Below are 16,077 nucleotides of genomic sequence, written 5' to 3'. Positions count from 1 at the left end.
GGGATCCGAGTTGACGGCTCGGTTGGGTCAGCAGGATTATGGCAAATGATCTTTATCTCTGTCTCCTTGTATTTTTCTCTCGTGGATGTTGGATATTGTTCAAGCATGAGGGGTTGGATCTGTGCTGTTGATGGTATTTGTTTACTTAGGAGTTAGGGCGTTGGAGTTGCTCGGGCAACAACTGAGTTGTGAGTTGTTCTCAAAAACTTAACGAACAAAATTGTCTGAGATATCGAGTAATGCCCATTGCTCCCCAGGACTGTCACGATGACTTCCCGGTTCACCTCTCGTCTTCGCGGATAGTGGTGTTGGAAGTTGAGGTTCGGCTAAACGAATAATATCTATTTGTGGAGCCATCAATAAGTATTGGCTTAGACGAGTCCCCGATTTTACGATGAGGGTCCATTTTTCTCCTCCAGATCCGAGCTCGCCGAGGCTCACGTCTTTCACCATCCAACAAACACCACGCGGATTTTGGTCAGGTCGACCATCCGGCGCAACGCCATCTCAGCGCAAAAGTCCTAAATCACAGAAATAGGTATGCCGATTTTCTTCTCTTTTTCCATTCCCGCGCCATCATGATGTATCTCTCTTAGCTCTAGATCTGGAGCTGTCGCCTCTTTGCGGCGCAGCGATGCAGACCCATTACACAGTCTCTGATTCTGGCCAAACCACTCGATTCTTCTTGATTCGCTTCATTCTTCGAGGGACAATCCAAGCAACTAACTCTGGGGTTAGACAGTGTCAATTCATCGCCGTTGAGTAGCCCTCCACTTGCGGCATTTTGGTGATCTCTGGAAAAACTTGAGCATTCGTGCAGTCCTCGGTCTTCGTTTGCGACCTGGGCCGAGCGCGCCATCAATTGAAGCCGGATAGGTTCCCAACCTCATCGCGGCGCGTCTCCCCCGGAGAAGCTCTCCAGGACCGGGGAGTTTGCGGTTGCGTTTCCCGAGAAGAAAATTTTGCACAGAACCAACACAGGGGTTGCCCAGGAGCTGCTTGCACCCGCCATGGCGGCGGTAGACTCGGCCTTGGCGGCCCTCGAAACGGACTTCACCGTCGAGGGCCGCAAGGGCGTTCTCGGGTGTCCTTTTGCGGCCAAGTCCAAGCCGGTCGACGGTCCCCAGGACTCGGCTGACGCGACCGACCCGACCCCGCACAAGTCGTCTGACCCCATCTGCGCTGCCATGCGCGACGGCGGCGCCTCAGCCACCGCTCCCCCGTCCAAGTGCCCAATTCGATTCCTGGACAAGCACTCGCCCGAGGAAATTGCCCGGTATGTGGAAACGCACAAGCACGAGATACCCCGGAGTCATGAGGTGTGCGTCCGGCGCTACCAGCGGGACGAGGAACAGCTGAGGAAGCTCGACGCCAAGTACGTCAGCCTAGCGAGCATGGTCGAGGACCTTAGTCATGTCCATCGACCCATGCTTCCGCCGGCAGATGACGATGACGGCGGCGTCAATAACAACAACCAGCGCGATGCCGACCGAGCGGCCAGCAGGCGGGTGGAAGAGTGGACGCGGACCGTCGTGGTCGGCGAGCCTGCGGACCAGGACGCTCAACCCGCCGCCCCGCCAGCAGAGGACGACAAGGAGCGCGAGAGCCGCTTCGACCGGCCTCTGCGCGACGTTCGCGTGGGAGAATCGCCCAGCCGGCCATGGGGGATTTCAATACCCTTGGACGCGGGCACCCACCGGCGGGACCCGTCACGGCCGAGGCCAGTGGACGACGCCGTTCGGGCTGCTACTACTGCTACTGTTTCCGGGGAACGTCAACACCAGGCCGCGGTCCCTGGGAAGTGCCCAGTGGACCACGCCCGTATGTTGTCGGGCACCACCAAGCAGGAGACGAGCCCACCACAATCATCTCCTCAGCCGGATCCGACAAGTGCCGCTCCGAACAATAATAACGGACCGCGGTCTAGCGACCCTCGGCCGGCGTTTATCAATCTGCCAGAGATGGCCGGGCAGAGCCAGGAGGGGCGGAGTCAACCCCAGATCGTTTTCAATATTTCCGGTCCGGTGTTTATCGGGTATCCCATGGAACAAGCGATTGAGTTTATGAGGCAATTTCGCGGGTAGTGAAGGGGATTGGTTTTCTCTCTCAGTCTGGCGTGTTTTGTTCGGATGGTCATCATTCTAGCGGTCTGTTATGTGCATAGCGACTCGGCGTTTTGTTTTCGGGGTTAGGATTGGACTGGCTGGATGGTTTGGGAGGAGGGATACTTGATTTGATACCTCTACGTAACTGCTGGCATTCGTCATGACGTGATGATCATCGATCGACTACCGAGATATCTAGCACAACCCTAATAAACTATGTCCGAGAAGCCTTCGTTATCCCCTTTACTGGGTATGTTATATGCGGTCTAGGCCATCTATGCCAATAAACAACCAACCCCCCCAAGTCAACGCCATAGCACAGGGACAGATATTATTCCAACCCATGAATACCCAACGATAATTAACTTATTAAACACCCAACTCATTATTTCCTTCCCCCGATGCCACCACCAATACCCGTCCCGTTACCCGTCCTTGTCTCCTCCTCGTCATCCCAGTCGTGATACCCATCCCCGTGCGTATCCCACAGCGAGATGTCATCATCATCCATCAGCGCCGCCTGGTCCAGCTCGTCGGGATGCGTCATCCTCCCGTTCTCCTCCCCATTACCCAACGCGGCAGGATCTTCGTTACTCCTACTCCTCCTATGGCGACGACCGCCGTCAAGAAGCGGATCACCCGCCTCGAGCCTGCTCGGGTCGTCGTCATCGTCATCCCCATCGTCGTAGCCACCAATGTCTGAGTCAAAACTGCTACGACCTCCTGCCGCGGCTGCCGCTACCGCCAACTCTTCGGCGCGCGCCATGGTACGGCGGTAGATGAGCAGGCCGACAAAGGCGCCCAGCATGCCAAAGACGGCCATGCTGGCGTAGTTGATGAAGCGGTCGAAGCCGGACATGGACTCGCCCGAGTCGGCGAGGAGGGCGAGGCGCGAGCCGATGAAGACGTGGATGAAGAGTTTTGGCCTGGAACGGTACATACCATTAGCATCCACGAATGTAAAGCAAAGGGGAAAAGAGAGAGAGGGGTGAGAGAGAAAGAAAAACTTACGTCGCCGCGGCTGTAGCCAGCACAAACCTCCCCAATCCTACCCTCCCCACCGTCCCCAAAAACCCATTACTCAAACTATACGGCAACGGACAGAGCCTAACCATCACCAGCACCACAATGCCATCTTTGCGGAGGACCTGTCCCAAGGCCACAAACCGCCTATCCCTCCCGACCAACCGTTGCACGTACCCCGCCAACACGCCCCTACTCGCCAAAAAGGACAAGGCGGACCCAAACACCGTCGCGCCCGCCGCCAGGGGCCAGCCGAGCGGAAACCCGTAGACAAACCCCGCGGCCGTAACGCAGGTGGAGTAGCCCACGATGGGCGGAAAGGCGGTGGCCGAGGTCGCGAGGAAGATGGGCAGCCATCCCGCGGGGCTTTCGCGCCAGCTTTTTGCCAGGGGCCCCAAGGCGGCGAATACACGGTGGGAGTAGACGAGAAAGAGGATGCCCAGGGCGAGCACCGCGCCGCCGACGAGGAAGGCCAGGATCCGCTGGAGCGGGGTCAGCGTCCAGTACAGCCGGATCGCGTGCCGGAGCAGCGAGAGTAGTGCCTGGCGCAGGGTGGCGAGCAGGGATTTGGCGGTTGCGGCGAGGTCGCTGGCGGTTCGCGTGGCGGCGGACGAGGTGGTGGTGAAGCTGTGGGAGCTGGTGTGGATGGAGGAGGAGCGGCGCGGGCGGGAGAGGGAGAGGCGCCGGGCTCCCGGAGGGGTGGGGCGGGGGTGCCATGATGGGCGGGAGTTGGAGGAGTTGTGGTTGTTGTCGGAGGAGGGGGAGCTCTGGCCGGAGGAGGAGAGGCCGTCATGGTCGTCGTCGTCGGCGGATATGGAGGGGCGGGTGGTGGTGATGGTTGGTATTGACCGCCCTTTGCTGGAGGTGAGAGGGGAGGTGTCGGAGTAAGGTTGTGGAGGCATGGTGGAAGGTTGTGGTCCGGTGAGGGAGAAGTGTTGAGTTCAAATGTCTGGTCGTGTGTGATTGCGCGTTCTAGTTGTTCTCAGACGCGTCGTCGTAGTCGTCGTCGTCGGGCGGGACTTGGAGAGGGACCAAAGCGTGGGAGTTGGACCGGAGTTGATGGACTGCAACACGTGCTACCTCGTCATAGCTGATAGAACAAAAAGAGTCAAGTAAACTGTTGTCAATAACCTCAAATCCGAATTGGAAACGTGTGTTTCTCGTCCTCAAACCATCCGTGCCCAACGAAAAAGACGTGAAAAATGTGTTCTGTCTTGCAGAGTTCAAGAAAAGAAAAGCTGAATTCGTAGGCACCAAGCGGCAATCCTACCGCATCAGGGAGGTTCTGGACCCCAAATGTCAGCCTTAACTACCGGGGTTGGCTCAGGGATGAGCAGTGGAGGACGGGATGCTAAGCCACTCTTGCTGACACCATGAACGCCGCATTTCCACTTCCACTTGCCAACTTCAGCCTCACCTATCGAGTAACCTGGACATTTCCTGTGTAGAAAAAATAATCCAACAATGCGAAAATATCATACAGCGATGGTCTAGGGGGGACGGCAGCCTGAAAACCGGCGACCTAGAACCCCAAAATATCAATGAGGCTCTTTGATTAAGCTCCATCCTTCAGACATGTACATAATGTCCCCAAGGTTACATACAGGACCCGACAATGCAGACAGAGAGCATCGAGATCCGAGAAACACCCTCCTGACCTTCGGCTTCCAACGTCATCGCCAAGACTCAGGCTCTTGGCATGGATTCTCCGTAAGGTGCCTTGGTGTACTTTGTACTGTACACTCAACTTCACCACCAGAGACCTCTCCTCATAGAAACAGAATAAGTACGAGTATCCAAACATAGAAACACGGAGTGATTAATCCCTCCGCTGCTCTTTATAACTTCTCCACACAAATCTGTCATCACTCCATCTCATACAAACAACGCACCGGTAACACTGTTGCTTTCTCCACTGCTTCACACACAACCTCAGGTACGCAGAGAGGTACGGAGTAAATGCGCAACGTTACGAAGTCATAGTCACAGAATCTAAACCACCTAATTCAGGCTTGATTCAATCCTTGTACTTATTCTCTCTTCTGTCTTTTGTGACCGGCCGAGCCACAGCTACGGAGTATGCCGTACCCTGTACCTCAGGCACAGCCCTGCAACGCAACAGCATCAGACCTCGACAACAAGCCGGTGAGAGTCTTTCTTCAGAACTACCTGACTTACTATCTAGGTATATAGGGCACCGCAGACCGGCCTAGCCACCAAGTCGTAGAAAGGTAAGTAAGTGATGCCAGCAGACCATCACATACCTAATGTGACAGCCAACCCAAATCCGCATCACCTACCCGAATTACCTTCCCCTCCCCGCAGCCGGCCCCTTAGGCGGCTCCTTCACACCGCCAGCCGCCGCAGCCGCCGCGGGGTCTCTAACCAACAACTTCACCTTCCCCTCTCCAATCTCCACGCCCTGGCTCAACAAATCCACCTCTTTCCCACCTCCACTCCCCCCGGCCTCGCTGGCGGCCGTCGTACTACTACCCTCCTCCTTCCTAACCAACGTCTTCCCATCCCTTGACAGCGACCGATCCCAGCTCCGCGCGTCGATCCCCAGAATCCCCCCTGTCGAGTTCCTGTCCCCGGGCACCGAAAACTCGCGGTACGCATACCTCCACTCATTCAAAAACGCCCGGACCGCCTTGCCCACTTTGTCCTTGCCGTTCTTGCTGTGGTGGCCCGTACCCGTGATGGCGTAGATGGGGCGCGGCTCGTCCACGTTTTCCGCGAGTACGCCCTCCAGATACTCGACGGCTTCCTCTGGGTGCAGGCCGTGCAGGTCCACGTAGATTTCCGGGCAGGCAGCCCGGTCCTTGTTGCGGTCCTCGTACAGCCGCTGGGCCGCTTCGCGATGGGCTTTACGCATCAGGTCGTTCTCGCTCTGGCCGCGCAGGGAGAGGGCTTTGGCAGCGCGCGCGTCGTTGCGATTCCATGCTTGGGCCGCGCTGAACATTTTCGAGTCAGCGCCTCATCAAAACGTTGTGTAGAAGACAAAAAGACACACATACCTCTGCAAAAACTTATTCCTCAACCCGCCATGCTTAATAGCTTCCTGCCTGGCCTTCAGATACGCCTTATTGGCCCTCTCACCCGTCTCCAGCCACGGGATATGTTTCGGCGCCGGAATCGCCTGTGCCGCCGCGCTGTTTTCCCCGTTCCGGACATTGGTCGAGCTGCCGTTGCGCGGAACCCCTCTGCGGTTAGCAGGCGATCCCGCCGCCCCTGATGCTGCCGGTGCCGCCGGCGCCATCTTGACGATGTCAGCCAGCGTGCTCGGGCCCGCTCCATCTTTGTTACCGGCTCCTCCATGCCCGTGCCCGCCGCGCTTTCCGTGGTGCTTTTTGCCCAGCTTGACGACGGCCGCGCCGAGCGACGGGAAGGCGTCCGCGTCGTCCAGTGGCGGGGCGGCCTGCGAGTTCTCCTTCTGCTGGTGCCGGCTGCCCGGACGCGACCGCGGACGGTCGGGGTAGCCATGGTGGCCCTTGAATCCGGGAGGCGGGGTGACGCCGAGGGCGGGGTAGTTGGCCGACGCGGGCAAGATGGACAGCTGCTCCGGAGTGCCGGGCTGGAGGGCGGGGAAGCTGTTGTAGTCGTGCAGATTGACTGCGGTCGTAGCATGCTGCGTGGGCGGGGTGCCGGACCCGTCGAGGTTCAGCCGATTGACGGAATGTGCCGGGTCGTGCGAGAAGATGCACGTGTTGCCCGCGAGGCAGTTGCCCGCGATCCAGTATCTACGTGTGAACATGACATGTCAGCCCGAGCCCGGGGAACTGCGGCATCATAACACTCGACTGGTACTCACTTGCAAATATGGCTGCTCAGATCATGGCTGAAGCGGCAATCGGCACGCAGGCATTGGCCCGTGGAAAGGTAAAACTTGCAAATGATACTCGACTTTGGCTGCTCCGCTGGCGTGACGGGGCGATCCGAGGCCGTAGCCCGGCCGATAACAATACGCCCCTCCTCCTTGGATCCCTGAGCCGCATTGTCCTGGTTCTGTGGCGTTTCCATGAAGGACGCGATGGTGGCGCCCAAGTCGTACCCATGCATGGCAAGAGCAGCGCTAATCTCCTCGTCCGTCTTGGACTGGCCCAGGATCGACCGCAGCATGTCGTACGGCGTCATATCAGCCTGTTGCTGTTGCTGTTGCTGCTGCTGCTGGAGCGAAGCCGGGACAAACTCGGGTGCGCTGAGGTTGAACCCGTTGGACCCGCCCACCGACGACGTCACACTAACGGCATCGTCGCTCACGAGCCAATCCACGTTGTCCGACTGGTAGTCGCTAAACACCTCCTGCGAGGGCGTCTCGTCGTAGGCGAATTGGTAGGCGTTGAGGCTCGGGCTGTGCGGCACGGGGGTTGCAAAGGCCAGCCGAGGGGACGGGCGCGGGGAGCCGAAAGGGGATGCCGTCGAGGACTTGGTCCGCCCGAAGGGGTTGGAGTGTAGGAAGCCCGGAGGGGCCAGCGGGCTGACGCCGAGTCGTGGCGAGCTCGAGAGCGGGGTTGAGGAGCCGCGCCACGGAGCTGGGGAGGGACGGCGGAGAATTGTCTGCCGTATAGGCGGTGGAGAGGTTGCGCTCCCTCCGCCTTCTCGATATCTCCATAATGCGTCTAATATTGCATTCTCTAGGGCCTGGCCCGTCAGGCTTGTCTTTTCCTTGAGGATCTCCTCCAGCTTGTCCGTCTTGTCCTCATCATCGATGTTGGGGTCCTGGAGGACCGGGAGGCAGAGGTCGTATGTCTCGTCGGAAACCATGATGATGGTGGGAAGGGTAGGAACGCGTGGTATCAAAGGCGTAAGCAGCGAGTGTGGTAAGGTGTTGATTGTTCGGGAGGCCTTCGAGTGCTTGTCTGTCCTCGGTTTCGAGGTTGGAAGGGGGAGGTGTTGGTCTCGGGGCCGCCGAGAAACGAAGCAAGTAGTAATGCAGGTAACCAACAACAAAAACGAAGAGGCGCACAGCGTCGGGTAGAAGCAGAAATATAGTTGTCAGGGTTCGTGTTGCAGAGTATAGAGTACGAGCAGTGTGCCCGACATCAAGCAATTGTAAAGATGAAGAAGAAGAAGCAAAGGATGTATGTCAGCAACCCGGATCTGGATCGGGCAGCCGTAGCAATGCTGCGTCACAGTGACAAGGACCCAGAACGAGCTGCGACGTGGAAGCCAGAGAGAGCGTGGATGTTTCGGAGGCCGTGCTGGATGTAGTCTAGGTGCATATTGTCATGGACGGCGACGCGGACTGGGTGTCTGTTGTCTGTCGACTTGGACGAGAAAAAGGGAGGGAGAGCGCATGCATGCAGGGCAGAGGAGAAGCAAGGAACCGGGGGGCGGTCCGGGCAGTGATGGTGCCGTCGGGTCGGCAGGGTGAGGCGCCCGCTCCCAAGCGGTGGATACGCCGGAGAGGAGACTCAGGCAGAGATGACGAGGACAGAGAAAGGAGAGTTGGGATCAACAAATGGGGCAGAGGAAAACAAGTCAAGATTGTCGTCCCCTTTTCTTGATGATTTCCAAGAAGTGTTGGGGAACGGGAAAGGGAGCTGATGCCTGTCGGTGATGGATGCGGAGCGGAGCGTTCAGGTTGATGAGGTTCAGGTCCAGGTGAGGTGGAGCGGACAGGCAACCCGCTTGCACTTCAGCTGGCACTCGCAGCGGCGGGGAGAGCAGCCCTGAGGACGAGGAGCCGGGTTGGTTGTCCGCCCAGCTGCTCAGGGGGAAGCGGAGCGTGGGGTTGCCGGACCCGGCCTGGACTGTGCTGTACTGTGTCAAAAAATGACGAGAGTCTGACATCACACTGTTGTCAACTTCATTGGGCGGCAACCATCGCAGCGACATCAACACCTCCTCTCGAGCAGACAAGGCTGTGGCTGTGACAAGAAAATACAAATTGTTCTTTATTGCTTACAAGAGTACATGGATCTGACATAGCCATGGCATTGCTTGGTTGCTCTGCTTCGCCAAGGTCAGCCCAACCCATCACCTGCTATACTGACCTACCTAGGGTATCTCTACATCGTCCTCCTCCAGCTCGTCATCACCAAACCCGAAACCAAACGTGAAGCCAGCACTCTTCTTCTGAGGCTGCTCGCTTCCATCATCACACTCATCCTTGCCAACCACAGCATCCCACCTCCTCTTCTTCTCTGCCAACTGCCTGAGTCCCTCCTCCAGCAGGTCAGGTCTCTGCTCCCTCAGCCGACTGACAAACAACCCATACGGGTCAATAATGTCCGACCGAAATCCAGAAACCTGGTCCGCCTTGTCCCTCAAGAAAGACAACACCCCACCAAGGTGAGCCTCCGGGACAAAGTTCTGCGTCAAGGCAATGCCGTCCTCCAGGTTCACCACCAGATGCCACCAGCCGCTGGGCACATGCAGGATTTCCCCGGCCCGGCAGATGCCCTCACGGCACTCTGGCATCTTCCGTGCCTCGGCATGGAACTCTAGCAGCCACTCGGCGATGCTCAGCGGGCTGGTCACCTCGCTGCTGTCCTTGGACACAAACACGCCCGGAACCTGCGCCGACGGCGGGAACATGATCCAGTATTTTGCCCCCTGGATCACCGCGTTCCAAGCGCTCGTGGCGTTGGGGTCCTTGTGAAAGGTCGACCCGCTGCGCTTGGGACCGATGATGAGCCACCGGTGCGCCGGCCGCTCTGAACCGAGCAGTTCAAACAAATCCGGTCCGAACACATCCGGCTTCCAGTAGGCTGCTCCCTCTTCTTTGCCAACGGTTATCCCCATCTTTTCGGCGAACTTGCGATCAAACAAGTAGAGGGGGCTCTCATCATGGCTGTTCCTCATGTATTGGCAATACGTCTTGAACGACCAGTCGACGGCCTCCGCGCGAAAGACGACGTCGGGGTACCGCTCCAGGAGGCTGTCGATGGTCCAGGAGCTGGTGACGGGCCACGGCTGGATGCACTTGGTCAGGATGAAGGGCTTCTTGCTCCATTTCGCGGCAAACTCGTCGTAGGAAAGATCGGGCAGCCGGTCGATCTCGTTCGCGGGCGGGATGTCGGAGGCGTAAGGTTCGAGGGAAATGTGGCTGCAGACAAAGGGGCGGTGCAGCATGTCGGAGAATACGTTGCCGCAGTCTATCGTGGCCGTCTGGTCTGGTGATAGCCCAAGGACCGTGGCTCTCCATGAACCTCGCCACTCAAACGAGTGCTTCTTGCCCATCTCGGACCTGCCGGGACAACCTCGCCGTCAACCCATATCCCAAGGAAGCGGAACTTAATAATATTCTTTCAGAGGGCTCCCGTCCATTTTTTTCTGCTTTCAGCCCCTGGAATTGGGCAGACCCAACATCATGGCACAATGGCAATGGAAAGGCACATACCATTATCAAGCCCGCTGCCCGCTGCTTTGTGTGTGCCGTGGGCTCTGCTTTCAGTGTTGCTTGGGAAGACAAACACAATGGGACGACTCACTCTAAGAAGATGGTCTTCCAGACATCGTCGGCCATGGAGCATGCAAAGAGGAACTTGCATGTGTAGCCGAGCAGCCTGAAGGACGTTGGGTCGAGATACTCTAGGAGTTGCAGCAGTGCCTCGTCCGAGAGCACTTGCAGCGTGCCGATGGACGTCCTCGCATCCTGGCCGTCAAACAGGTATTTGTTGCCCAGGGGCTTGATACCAAGAGGATGTGGCGGGACGGCAGAGCCGAGGTAGGTACCAAGGTCCGGGCCGTCATTGTTGGTGTCATTGGAGGTGTTTACAATGGCCGTGCCGTTCCCATGGTGATTTGCCTCATCATGGCCAGTCCCAGTTCCCTGGAAGGCGATACTATCGTCGACTAGCATGGCGACGACGGCGGGAATGGGTAGGACTTCCAATATATTTGCAGTGGCAAGGTGGTGAATAATAAACACAGAGATTTGCCGTCAGAAGACTTGTGATAGACTCTGCCTTGCTCACCCTCTTCGGCCATTCCAGAACGTGCGAGGATGACCCCCAGAAAAAAATGCAAAGAAAATGGACGAAGTCCGCAGACAGTTTCAAGTTCAGAGTTTCCAAACTCGTGGATGGCCACTGGAGGTTTTGCCGCAGAGCCCCACCCTCCCACTCTCACAGTGGAGTTAGCCGTGTTGGCTGCGGGCGGGGTTGTCGCCTGAGGCCGCCACAAATTCTGGTCCCCCGAAGATTTTTTGCTATCGCTTTTCCTCCTTTGGGCTCCTGCCTTCTTCTTTTCCTCCACCACTCTTCACAACACCAACCCAAGGAATCTCATCCACAACAGCAATCCGCGATCCCCCATAGATTCATCTGTTCTCAGTCCATATACTGGGATCTTTTGAATCTACTCTCGTTCTAGTGACTTCTTCTTCACACCGAGACACTTTTTTTTTCCGCAGCCTCGCACCGAGCCGCCTGCGGATTTATTTTCGTTACCCCACCATTGTGAATTTCTAGATCTAAGCCGGGCTTGGATCTAGAAATCTTTGAACACCTGAACCACAATCATGGCTGACAAGGGTCTTGAGGATGTCCCTGAGGGTAAGTCCGCTTTCTAACGACGATCCATCGTCGTCGTCGTCGACGGTGTTGTCGTCACTTTGTCGTCACCGTGCTCGGCGATGCTCGATGGCCCCGCGGCCCCGCTTCCCGCCGGGTCGGACGTCGTCGTCGTCAACACGGAAGAACTGACACAACTCCTCGCTTCTTGACCATGATTGCTAACAATGATTTCCACTTTACAGGACAGATCGAGTCGAACTACGATGAGACCGTCGATAGCTTTGATGAGATGAACCTGAAGCCCGAGCTGCTTCGCGGTAAGCACCCTACCCAACCAACCGACCAACATGGCGGCGATTCGGGCAGAAACTGATACCAATCTCTCACGCAGGCATCTATGCCTATGGCTTCGAGCGCCCCTCTGCTATTCAGCAGCGCGCCATCATGCCCGTCATCAAGGGTAAGTCAAGACCCATTTCCAACACCATATCGAACGTCGCGGAACCGATCAGAATCGGTCGCGGAGTTGGTCGCGGATGTCGTTGCGAAATCATCGCCGCGGAACCATCGTCGCGGAATCGATCGCGGAATCAACAGCATCAACTAACACTGTCTTCCTTCAGGCCACGATGTCATTGCCCAGGCTCAGTCCGGTACCGGCAAGACCGCCACCTTCTCGATTTCGGTCCTGCAGAAGATCGACCCCAACCTGAAGCAGTGCCAGGCTCTCATTCTCGCCCCCACCCGTGAGCTGGCCCAGCAGATTCAGAAGGTCGTGGTTGCCATCGGCGACTTCATGAACATTGAGTGCCATGCTTGCATTGGCGGTACCAGCGTCCGCGAGGACATGAAGGCCCTTCAGGATGGCCCTCAGATCGTTGTCGGCACTCCCGGCCGTGTCCACGACATGATCCAGCGCCGCTTCCTCAAGACTGATGCCATGAAGATGTTCGTCCTCGATGAGGCTGATGAGATGCTCTCGGTGAGTCCTCCAGAGGTTTTCGACCGACCAATGTTTTGGACAAAACACTAACAAGACCCCGCAGCGTGGTTTCACCGAGCAAATCTACGACATCTTCCAGCTGCTCCCTCAGTCGACTCAGGTCGTCCTTCTGTCTGCCACCATGCCCCAGGATGTCCTGGAGGTCACGACCAAGTTCATGCGCGACCCTGTCCGCATTCTGGTCAAGAAGGACGAGCTCACCCTCGAGGGTATCAAGCAGTTCTACATTGCCGTCGAGAAGGAGGAGTGGAAGCTCGACACCCTCTCGGATCTGTACGAGACGGTCACCATCACCCAGGCCGTCATTTTCTGCAACACTCGCCGCAAGGTCGACTGGCTCACCGACAAGCTTACCGCCCGCGATTTCACTGTCTCGGCTATGCACGGTGACATGGACCAGGCTCAGCGTGACCTGATCATGAAGGAGTTCCGCTCGGGCTCTTCCCGTGTCCTGATCGCCACCGACCTGCTTGCCCGTGGCATTGACGTCCAGCAGGTTTCGCTGGTCATCAACTACGACCTCCCGGCCAACCGCGAGAACTACATCCACCGCATTGGTCGTGGTGGCCGTTTCGGTCGCAAGGGCGTTGCCATCAACTTCGTCACGGCTGAGGATGTGCGCATGATGCGCGAGATTGAGCAGTTCTACAGCACCCAGATTGAGGAGATGCCCATGAACGTGGCCGATCTCATCTAAGCACGCACGCACACTCTCTCGACGTCGCACGCTTTCTCTCTCGGCATACCCCACGCGTTCTCCCAGTCCCGCACACCGGCATCTGCTTTTTCTGCATGTATACGGAGGAGTAGGAGGAGGGACAGAGTGTGGTTGGGTTTTACGGCGGAAAGAGGAGTAAAGAAGAAAGGGGGGAGTGAAAGGTTGAATGAAGGGGCGGTTGGTTCGTTTTTGTTTCCGGCGGAGGCGTTATTGCATCTCTGGGTTGAAATGAAAAGCGGCCAAAAAAAAAAGCTCTGGGAGAAGGAGGTTTCGCAAAGCAAGGGAGCCTAGGCCTTAATTTGGGGTGGCTCGCCAGCTTTGGTGCTTTCTAGGCAAGAATCGGTGGTTTCTCTATTTTCTGAAGGAGGGGAGTTTGATTCCCGCCTTTTTTTTTCACGGTGCCATATGGATGCAGGGTTAGGGAGGCTTTACAAAATGCGACGTAGACTGAAAACTGTGTGCCGTCTCTTGGGTGAATGTGGTGTGCTGTGATGGTGTCGTGATCATTGACTGTGTTGCCTTCGGTCTCTGTCTGGCCTGGTGGTGGTGGTGAGGGGTGGAAGAGAGTGGATGGTGGGGTATCTGCTGATACCGCCTAAAGGAGGTTTTGATAACAAAAACTCTGATACATGCATCCCGCCTGAAAAGGCAAGGTGGGGCTGGCGACCTTCAGCCTTGTCGGCGTTAGCAAGGTTCCAGTGGCGCATCTGATTTTGCTTGGCAAGGCTTTGCTTCCTCTTCCCAGCGTTGCCAAGAGCTGCATCCAGTCGTCAACATCCCATCAAACATCAACAATCCGCCCATCGGTGTGCATTGCACTGTCCAGTTCCCAGCAAGACTACCAGATATCTTTGCAATCCAGAACCGCCACGATGAGCAGTGCTCTCGATCGAAGCCTTGATGACATCCTTGCCGAGCGCAGGCAGGTATGTTATTTTACCTTTTTAATTTCCTTGTCTGAAAATGCGGCCCGACCTGGGCGGTTGCATTGTTGTCGTCGCGGAACTGACATGGCGGCAGGAGAAGAAGAGAGATCCTCCTCGCGGCGACCGCGGTGACCGCGGCGGTGCAAACCGTCGTCGTGATAGATCGGATAATCCCAGAGATGGTGTCAGAAAGGTGTGTATGTTCTTGAATTGAATTGGATGCCTATTCAGTTGTGGAAGAAGTCGCTTATTTGCTGACCCATTCTCTTTGAACCAGGTTGATTGAGCCCTCTCCTCCTCTTTCCCCGTTGTCTCCTCCTCCTCATCCTCCTCCCTCCCCTCGATCGGCGGACATTGTTCCGATGATGCGCGCGCAATCCTTGACCCAGCCCTCGCTGGTCCTTGGCATACACCTCTGGTCACCCTTGAACGACGCGTCTCGGATCGGCCGACACCTTACTGGCGGACGGCTTGAGTCATGACACGACAGATTGGGAGGGGAAATCTGAGGTATCCGCAACCGCCAACTTGAACCCTGGCCAGCTAACAAGCGCTTCCCGACACTCTTGTCCGCGGGACTTGACACGGGAACAGTCCTTCAGAGATGACACGCCTAGAGGCATTGACTCGTAGGTTTTCCCCTTCCGTTCTTTTGACTCAAGCTGTTTGCTGGGAGAGAGAGGGGGTCAATGCTGACGCTTGTCGTTTGGTTTAGCGAATGGGTCCATGACAAGTTCGAGGATTACGGAAACCGCCGCTCCGGTTCCAGATATCGCCGCTCCCCGGACACTTCAAGGTACGGCGCCACGACCACAACCCCGGAGTAGCAACAGCGCATATCTAACCAACCCGCCCTCTCAGCAGCGAACTCCGTGGCACCAAGCTCCGTGTTGATAACCTACACTACGAACTGACTCAAGACGATCTTGAGGTATGTCCATTATCCATCCTCCTCCGCCAACCAAAAACCAAACCTGTCCTTGCTAACACATCATTCCTTACAACAACAGGGTCTCTTCTCCCGCATCGGGCCCCTCGTAACCCTCGAACTCAAATACGACCGCGCCGGCCGCTCCGAAGGCACCGCCTTCGTGACTTACGAATCCCACCGCGACGCGCTGCAAGCCATCAAGGAATTCGACGGTGCCAACGCCGCAGGCCAGCCCATCCGTTTGACCCTGCTTCCCAGCGGACCCTCGGGCCGTCGCGGCAACCCCTTTGACACGGCCATCCCCCCTTCGAGCCGCCCGCTTGCTGAGCGGATTACTGTGCCCGGTCAGCAGCAGGGCCGCGACAGGGACAGGTCGCTTTCGCCCGGCCGCGGCGGTAGGCATCGGGACGATCTGTCGGATGAAGAGGCCAGGAGGAGGGGCGTGGATCGGTATAGACCCCGCGGCGGCGGCGGTGGACGGGGTGGGAATAGTGACGGCCGTTTGAGCCGTTCGCGTAGTCCGCTCCCTGGTGGTGGTAGGAGGAGAGGAGAGGGTGGTGGTGGTAGACGGTCTGGTCCGAGACGGGACGGTGCTGGTGGTGGGAGGGGACGCGGTGGTGGCGGTGGCGGGAATGCTAGACCCAAGAAGACGCAGGAGGAGTTGGATGCCGAGATGGAGGATTATTTCGCCTCGATGAGCGGCGGGGGTGCAAGTGGTGATGCGAATGCCGCGGCTCCGGCGGCTGCTGCGTCGGGTGGTGCGGCTGCGGCCCAAGGGGGTGGTGATGAGGATGTGGATATGATTGAGTAAGGGGTGGTGGTGGGATGGTAGATGGGGGAGGGGGTGTGTTTACTAGGTGCTGTATGTATACAGATGTGGAGGAGATGGTGGGCATGGAAGATGTCAGC

At 57.3% G+C, this 16,077-nt stretch overlaps 8 protein-coding genes across 8 annotated transcripts; 4 read left to right on the top strand and 4 right to left on the bottom strand.

The window, feature by feature from the left end:
* Positions 1-1,010: 1,010 nt before the first annotated feature.
* On the top strand, positions 1,011-2,084 carry VTJ04DRAFT_3375 (uncharacterized protein; the record flags this gene model as incomplete). Its single annotated transcript, XM_069361268.1, has 1 exon — positions 1,011-2,084. The coding sequence occupies one exon, from the start codon at positions 1,011-1,013 to the stop codon at positions 2,082-2,084; it is 1,074 nt and encodes a 357-aa protein (XP_069221896.1).
* A 406-nt stretch (positions 2,085-2,490) lies between these two features.
* Positions 2,491-4,030, bottom strand: VTJ04DRAFT_3374 (uncharacterized protein; the record flags this gene model as incomplete). Its single annotated transcript, XM_069361267.1, has 2 exons — positions 2,491-3,031; positions 3,117-4,030. 2 exons carry the CDS (start codon positions 4,028-4,030, stop codon positions 2,491-2,493), a joined length of 1,455 nt encoding a protein of 484 aa, XP_069221895.1.
* Positions 4,031-5,433: 1,403 nt separating this feature from the next.
* Positions 5,434-7,892, bottom strand: VTJ04DRAFT_3373 (uncharacterized protein; the record flags this gene model as incomplete). Its single annotated transcript, XM_069361266.1, has 3 exons — positions 5,434-6,082; positions 6,146-6,868; positions 6,940-7,892. The coding sequence occupies 3 exons, from the start codon at positions 7,890-7,892 to the stop codon at positions 5,434-5,436; spliced, it is 2,325 nt and encodes a 774-aa protein (XP_069221894.1).
* Positions 7,893-9,128: 1,236 nt separating this feature from the next.
* Positions 9,129-10,935, bottom strand: VTJ04DRAFT_3372 (uncharacterized protein; the record flags this gene model as incomplete). The annotated part of the gene is made up of 2 exons (XM_069361265.1): positions 9,129-10,320; positions 10,565-10,935. The coding sequence occupies 2 exons, from the start codon at positions 10,933-10,935 to the stop codon at positions 9,129-9,131; spliced, it is 1,563 nt and encodes a 520-aa protein (XP_069221893.1).
* Positions 10,936-11,157: 222 nt separating this feature from the next.
* Positions 11,158-11,545, top strand: VTJ04DRAFT_3371 (uncharacterized protein; the record flags this gene model as incomplete). Its single annotated transcript, XM_069361264.1, has 2 exons — positions 11,158-11,205; positions 11,393-11,545. The coding sequence occupies 2 exons, from the start codon at positions 11,158-11,160 to the stop codon at positions 11,543-11,545; spliced, it is 201 nt and encodes a 66-aa protein (XP_069221892.1).
* Positions 11,546-11,595: 50 nt separating this feature from the next.
* On the top strand, positions 11,596-13,290 carry VTJ04DRAFT_3370 (uncharacterized protein; the record flags this gene model as incomplete). Its single annotated transcript, XM_069361263.1, has 5 exons — positions 11,596-11,629; positions 11,833-11,907; positions 11,982-12,050; positions 12,214-12,572; positions 12,637-13,290. 5 exons carry the CDS (start codon positions 11,596-11,598, stop codon positions 13,288-13,290), a joined length of 1,191 nt encoding a protein of 396 aa, XP_069221891.1.
* A 349-nt stretch (positions 13,291-13,639) lies between these two features.
* Positions 13,640-14,018, bottom strand: VTJ04DRAFT_3369 (uncharacterized protein; the record flags this gene model as incomplete). Its single annotated transcript, XM_069361261.1, has 2 exons — positions 13,640-13,765; positions 13,941-14,018. 2 exons carry the CDS (start codon positions 14,016-14,018, stop codon positions 13,640-13,642), a joined length of 204 nt encoding a protein of 67 aa, XP_069221890.1.
* Positions 14,019-14,183: 165 nt separating this feature from the next.
* On the top strand, positions 14,184-15,979 carry VTJ04DRAFT_3368 (uncharacterized protein; the record flags this gene model as incomplete). Its single annotated transcript, XM_069361260.1, has 6 exons — positions 14,184-14,237; positions 14,332-14,430; positions 14,832-14,866; positions 14,953-15,033; positions 15,099-15,168; positions 15,248-15,979. 6 exons carry the CDS (start codon positions 14,184-14,186, stop codon positions 15,977-15,979), a joined length of 1,071 nt encoding a protein of 356 aa, XP_069221889.1.
* Positions 15,980-16,077: the final 98 nt, after the last annotated feature.

The sequence above is a fragment of the Mycothermus thermophilus genome, assembly GCF_041956435.1.
Source record: "Mycothermus thermophilus strain CBS 625.91 unplaced genomic scaffold VTJ04scaffold_2, whole genome shotgun sequence".
NCBI lineage: Eukaryota > Fungi > Ascomycota > Sordariomycetes > Sordariales > Chaetomiaceae > Mycothermus > Mycothermus thermophilus.
The sequence above is the reverse complement of the archived record's forward strand: the minus strand, read 5'-3'. Positions and strand labels throughout refer to the sequence as shown.